Source organism: Anarrhichthys ocellatus, unplaced genomic scaffold (assembly GCF_004355925.1).
Source record: "Anarrhichthys ocellatus isolate YVR2014 unplaced genomic scaffold, GSC_Weel_1.0 scaffold159, whole genome shotgun sequence".
NCBI classification, from domain to species: Eukaryota; Metazoa; Chordata; class Actinopteri; order Perciformes; family Anarhichadidae; genus Anarrhichthys; species Anarrhichthys ocellatus.
Genome location: NW_022280189.1, coordinates 233,593 through 239,849, shown reverse-complemented (window position 1 = coordinate 239,849; position 6,257 = coordinate 233,593). Strand labels below are relative to the sequence as shown.

The following is a 6,257-nucleotide window of genomic DNA, read 5'->3' as shown; positions in this document are numbered from 1 at the left end:
AATTATAAAAAAACTATTAGACCGCCCCCTCGTCCCCCCCCCCCCCCCCCCCCCCACCCCCCCCACCACATATAACACAGAGACACAATCTGTTACTGAATTTATGGAAATCAAATAATCCAGATCCAACATCCGTCTTGATTATTTGAGAAGCTGAAAACCTGCAGAAGCTGAATGTTGAGACAAAAGACAACATGGACGGACAGACCAATAGATGGACAGACAGACCAATGGACAGACCAATAGAGAGACCATCGGCCGGACCAATGGACAGACAGATCATTGGCCGGACCAATAGACAGACCATTGGCCGGACCAATAGACAGACCATTGGCCGGACCAATGGACAGACCAATAGAGAGACCATTGGCTGGACCAATAGACAGACAGACCAATCGACAGACCATTGGCCGGACCAATAGACAGACCATTGGCCGGACCAATAGACAGACCATTGGCCGGACCAATAGACAGACAATGGACAGACGGACGGATGGACATTAGAGTATGAACAATCACAACGGATGGAGACAGAAACACCAAGATGAGCTGCGGTGGAGGTGAAGATGCTGCGAAAGCAAGTGAAGGGTTAACGAAGACAACACAAAGACAAACGAGGTCTTTTTGATTTTTTACCCAGTCGAGGTCTGGACCATAAGGCCGGTCTAGGAGGGGAGAAGCCCCGATGAGGCTGTCTGTTAACTGTGGGGAGAAAACCGAGTGTTACGAAAGAGAAAGAGACTCTGAGACCAGAAGAGTCCTTGAGTTCGTCTTTACGAGTCAGAAATTTGGTATTGACTCGGAACAAACATCAGAGTTCTACAGTCAAGAAACAGTCAGAGTTTTGTGTTCGGAAACAATCAAACTGGTTCAAAGTCATTTTTGTTAAGTTTTAAACTAGATTTTGGTTTATTGACTGAGCCTAAGAACGTAAACCTCTTTCAGCAATGAACTGAAACAAAGTCAGAAAACAAAAGGCAAAAACACAAAGTGTTGAAAATAGAAGTGAATCACAGCGTAAAAAACATTGTAAATCATCAAATACAGAAGCAGTCATGTCAACACCAAACCAAGCGGCCAATCACAAGCTGAGGAAGTGACGTCATTCTGATATCTGACCTCTTCAGAGGTTAGAGGACGTCAGGAGGAAAAGTATTGATCCACCGAATAAAGACCTCAGATCACGTCTCTCTTGTGGAGTGAAACACACCTTTAAATATGATCAAACAGTCACAGTGTGATGAACTTAATCTGGATTATTGATTAAAGGGATCAAATTAGTCATTTGAGGGCCAAAATCTTTGATTAAGAGTTTGATATTGTTTGGTCCCTGAATCATAAATACAATCGGCTGATTAGACATTTAAAGATCCATCCAAGTGTTTTGCTAACTGACTGTTAGCGTTGTTGCTAGCTTGGTTAGCTTTTTTCCCCTTCTTCAATAACTCTGAATTGAACCAACTCAGTTGGTTTAACTTGCACGTATTTGTTTCAAGGAAACGTCGTTGGCAATAATCAGAAAATGATAATTAAAATAAAGAGATACTGGACACAAATGAGTGATTTAATGGCTCAAAGCTTTCCTCCTGACACTTCCGGCCTCTGAAGGTTTCACTAAAGAGGAAAAAGATCTAAAAGACACAAAGTTCAGGAGGATGAAGAGGAAGAGGAGGAGGATTACCCCCGAGGATCCCAGAGGTGGGGGACGAGTTACTGGGTCTAGAGGAAGAGTGATGTGGTCTTAGGCCATTAGAAAAGGGAAAGGAGGGGGCTCTTGTTGCCGGCCTCATGGATCTGGAGACCATGGTAGCTGAAGGCGGTCGAGGAGACAGATTTCTTTGGCTGCTTTGACCTAAAACATTAAAAACAGTTGGAGGTCTTTTGTCACAATCTGATCTATTGCCAGTGAAGCTGCAGCCCTCAGTGGTGAAGTTAGCGATGGAAGGTTTTACTCTCATGATGATGGATTATGATCACAATCTGAGAAGAACAACAGTCATCTGATGAGGTTTGATGAGGAAACCATAACTGTGAGATTGTGAGCCGCATGCAGACGTCACAGTGGGATGAAATGTGTTTAAACTCCAGTCCTGTGGACAAAAAAGTGGAAACAAGATGGACGGCCGACAGAAAGAGCAAAGACTGCCTCTGATTGCACAACACGGGCAGCATTTCATGAGCCCATTATTACCCCAAATGTTAGTTCTGGCTCTCTCATTGGCCAGAGCTGACCTCAGAAGAGAAGATCTGTCCTGTGATTTGCCAAAAGCTGTCAGGGAAAGAGAAGGTTTAAGACAGAGATGGTCCAAAACCTGAATTCAAATCTAAAGAAAAGAGATATTACTTATTTGTAGAACAGAAAAAAGAGTTGAAAACACAAACAAACGTCCGGAGAAAGATGTGTAAACGGTTTAACTGTTTGCAGATGACGCCCTGATTATTATGGAAGTCCATTGTTTCATGTTTTCATTGTGGTTTAACAAAGGCTCACCATTGTTTTCCTCTGGGGTACAAACAGAAGGGATGATGGGAAATTGAGGCATGAAAGTTTGACATTTTTAAAATTAGAAAATACAAAATGTGTTTTACTTGTAAAGACTCACAAAGACATTAATCTGAAACATTCTGACCACAGACCTATAAAGAACAAAAACAATGGAACTTTGAAACTTTCCATTTTAAGAGCTCAGCAGCATCGTCTACAAATCTGCTCACTGAGCTTCTTAGACTTAAAGATACAAAGACAAAGATTTGTCAACAAAACATCAAAAACACTTCAGAGACAGAAACACTTTTCAAGGGGAAAGTTCGGCCACATGTTGATAATTCTCAAATGCTAACTGACCTTTAAAGTGTAACTGTTTGCAGACGACACTCTTATTTACACTGAGATCATAAAGAGAGATAAAGTAGCATTTCTCCAAATATCAAGAGGCTTGTTTTTTACTGTCTTCTGCCTCATCAGGTGCTTTACAGATATTGGATAACCTCAAACTGGTTTTCAGCAGGATTCAGCTCCACTTTTCTAAAACGTGACATTTATTGATCAAGAATTTGAACAAAAAGGGAGGTTGTTGGTGTAAATTACCGGCAGGGTTCTGAGGCTTCCCCGGTGCGTTAGAGGGCGCCTTAGTAGTTGGCCCCTGAAGCAAGTCGCCATTGGAGGGTAATTTAAGGAGGGGTATGGTGTTGGTATGAGGGGCTTTGGTGGGCGGGAGTTGGGGGAGGACAGGAAGTGGATCCGCCGGTCGGTCGGTGTCATTTCTAACGGTGTTCTCTTCGTCTGCGGCCACAGAGAGAGGTACCGGGATCATGGGAACCTGATCCTCTTTGGGTTTCAAGATGACAAATGATTCTTTGATTATGTAGTTCTTCAATTACAAAAAGTACTTTTTTTAGATCCCTCAAGGTCAAAGAATCTAAAAAAGTATAATGTTGGTAGAAACTCAGCCTTTACTTTGAAAAGAGAATCTCCGGTCAAATATCCAGAGGACCTGGTTTTAGTCCCATAATCTGGTACCTCATGGAAACACAGAAAAGTCCAGAAGACATTGTGCTTGTGATGAGACAGACAGACAGTTTGAGGAGTTTGCAGAACGACTTGGGTTGTTTTTCCTCTGGGGAAAATCCAACCACGTCTGTCTCTGAATTGGTCAACATGCAGACTGAACATGAAGCAACGACAACCAGAGAGAGGACAGAAGACAGACAGAGAGACATACAGACAGACAGACGACAGAGAGACAGACAGAGAGGACAGAAGACAGATGGTCAGATGGACATAAATCTAGAAATGTGATAATGTATTTAAGTCTTCAAGCTCTATATTTTCTCACTGAAGCACTTTATAACGATTAATTACTTAAAAAATGAGACACTTTGGATTCATTTAGTCCAAATGTCCTCTCAGCTAAACCAGATTTGTGTTGTTTATCTGTTCTGTTCACATTAACAGCTGTTTTCTACTTGTTTACAACTAAAGGTTTCATTTTAACAAATGATTGAGTCCCAGAATATTCTATTCACCTCTTAAACTCTGTTGCAGAACCCAAACTTTTTGTAATAATGGTGTATAAAACATGAGTTTTATTGTGAAAATACATAGCTTTAGAGCTTAAAACTATCAAAACATTTCAGTTCATACCAACTTGTTTCAAATGAAGGAGAACCAAAGCCTGAACTTCAGCTTAACTTGTATTCAGGTAAAATATTATTAAATCATTTGGTCCAACATTTAGTCCCAAAATATTCTATTAATGTATTAATTAAACTCTGCTGGACCAATCATTAGCATGTGTTGTTCGGCTAACTATATTTATTTGAATAAATAGATTATATTACTATTGTCCAGTTAGCTGGCCAGCACCAACATCTTACCGGCTAACTAGCATGTTAGTGGTTAGCTTGCCTGCTACAATTACTCATCAGTTAGCCTTTTTCTAAAGGACTTCTGAATGAATGTGTTTTTATTTCAGACTGAATAACTTGTTAAATAATGTGGTCATCGTTGAGCTAATAGTTAGTTGTTTAGCTAGTTAGCTGTTTTAGCTCTGTAGCTTCTGAGAAAGACAAACATACTGAAGTTTATGTTTGAGAAAAGATAGAAAACAGGTGAAAGAAGAACTCTGATTGGATCAGAAGCACAAATGAAGCAGCGGCTTTTATAAAGGACTCAAAGTGGGTGGGGCAAAGTGAACTTACTCGTACCACCTGACATCCAGCAATGCCACGCCTTCGTATCGACTTTCTAAACCGGACTCAAGGCATGCTAGCATGCAGCCAATCACAACAGCTGCATGTCCCACAGACCCCGCCCCCTTCCCAGGTGCATCACAGGTTCAGCCGAAGCAGGTAGAGACAGGAGGAAGCTGGGTTGGTTAACAATTAAAAGTCTTTGTTGTTACCAAGTGACACAAGAGGGTGTTTTGGAGGGAAAGTTTCCTGGCGGCTCTCTGGTAGTGCTGCAGGAAGTCAAACGTTTAGGGTGTCAAAATAAAAGCGGTGAAAGTATAGAAATATAACATGATCGATTAGATTCACACGTTCTCAATGTTGAACGAGCTTTATTGAAACGTCTGTTCTCAAACTGAAAGCGAGACTTGAAGTTCATTTGAATCATTTTGCGGTCAATTATGACAAAATTAGCAGCATTTTTATTTGAAAACTTGTGATTTTGGTAGTTTTTACCAAATTTTATCTTACAGAAAATATGAAAGTCCTAAAATTAGATAAACCAATCAGCTTTGTGACCTTTATTTTCTACGTTTATTTTAAGTAGAAACGTTTTTGGCATCGTATTTTACTACGATGTCTTTACTTTTGTAGCGATGAGAGCCAAAAGACTCAATTCGATTTTTGATAAAAAACCCAAAGTTAAAAACCAGTTTCACTTTCAGTTTGTTGTAAACAAAACGTTTCATATTGAACCAGCTGAAACTCGACAGGAAGCGTCTCTGGCGCCCTGAATGAGAAAATAAAAAGGTGACGTTTTTGTGTGAAGGAAACAGGAAGTGATAATCACCAAAGGAAGTGCGAGGAGCTCCGGGGAAAGCTGAGTTTTTGAGGAGAGGAGAAAGTCGAGTCCTGTTATGAAGAGCTGAGACACAACATCATCATCGGTTAGTATTTAAAAGAGTTATTAAAGTGCAGAGTGTTCTTTATGAATGTTTTTAACAAGTCTGAACATGAAACAAGTTTTTATATTAAAAGATTCCTTTAATAACGTGAAGCAGAAATAATGAGATGCTGCCTCAACAGGTTCAACTTTACCAGAATAAATAATTCTCTTCTTACCGGGACGAGGCGGGAAGAACGCGTGAGGTTTCTAAAAAACACAGACACTCATTTCTATTAGAACATGTACAAACTACAAGTCCCAGAATGCACTGTAATAAACATCTTCATGATACATACATACAGACATCATGAACATTAATGGAATAAATAAATAAATGTACCAGCGGCTTCGCCAGAGGATTACGCAGTTTGTACGGTTTCTGTGTGTTTTTATCTGTGAAATACAGGAAGTGTGGAAGAAGATCAGGGTCGTATCTTTGATTTAACGAGGTCACATACGGATGTTAATATTATTACCACATATATAACACATATATAACACATAATTAGCAACAAACATAAAAATCGAATTCAAATATTTTTTTCTCCTTCAGTTTCGGACTTCTATGTCGTAATAAAGACTTGAGATCTTTTAAAAATACACATATATATATATATATATATATATATATATATATATA

At 39.8% G+C, this 6,257-nt stretch overlaps 1 protein-coding gene across 1 annotated transcript in view; it reads right to left on the bottom strand.

Annotated features, from left to right (window-relative positions):
* The window catches only part of LOC116400285 (target of Nesh-SH3-like), a 12,575-nt gene extending 6,500 nt beyond the window's left edge, over positions 1-6,075 (bottom strand). The window contains exons 1-7 of the mRNA XM_031878059.1: positions 5,958-6,075; positions 5,794-5,824; positions 5,522-5,596; positions 4,905-4,961; positions 3,089-3,328; positions 2,192-2,269; positions 637-702 (exon numbers count right to left, since the gene is read on the bottom strand). Of these exons, the coding sequence (XP_031733919.1) occupies positions 637-702; positions 2,192-2,269; positions 3,089-3,314 (370 nt within the window). The 5' untranslated portion in view covers positions 3,315-3,328; positions 4,905-4,961; positions 5,522-5,596; positions 5,794-5,824; positions 5,958-6,075. The remainder of the gene's footprint in view (positions 1-636; positions 703-2,191; positions 2,270-3,088; positions 3,329-4,904; positions 4,962-5,521; positions 5,597-5,793; positions 5,825-5,957) is intronic.
* Between the last annotated feature and the right edge of the window lie 182 nt (positions 6,076-6,257).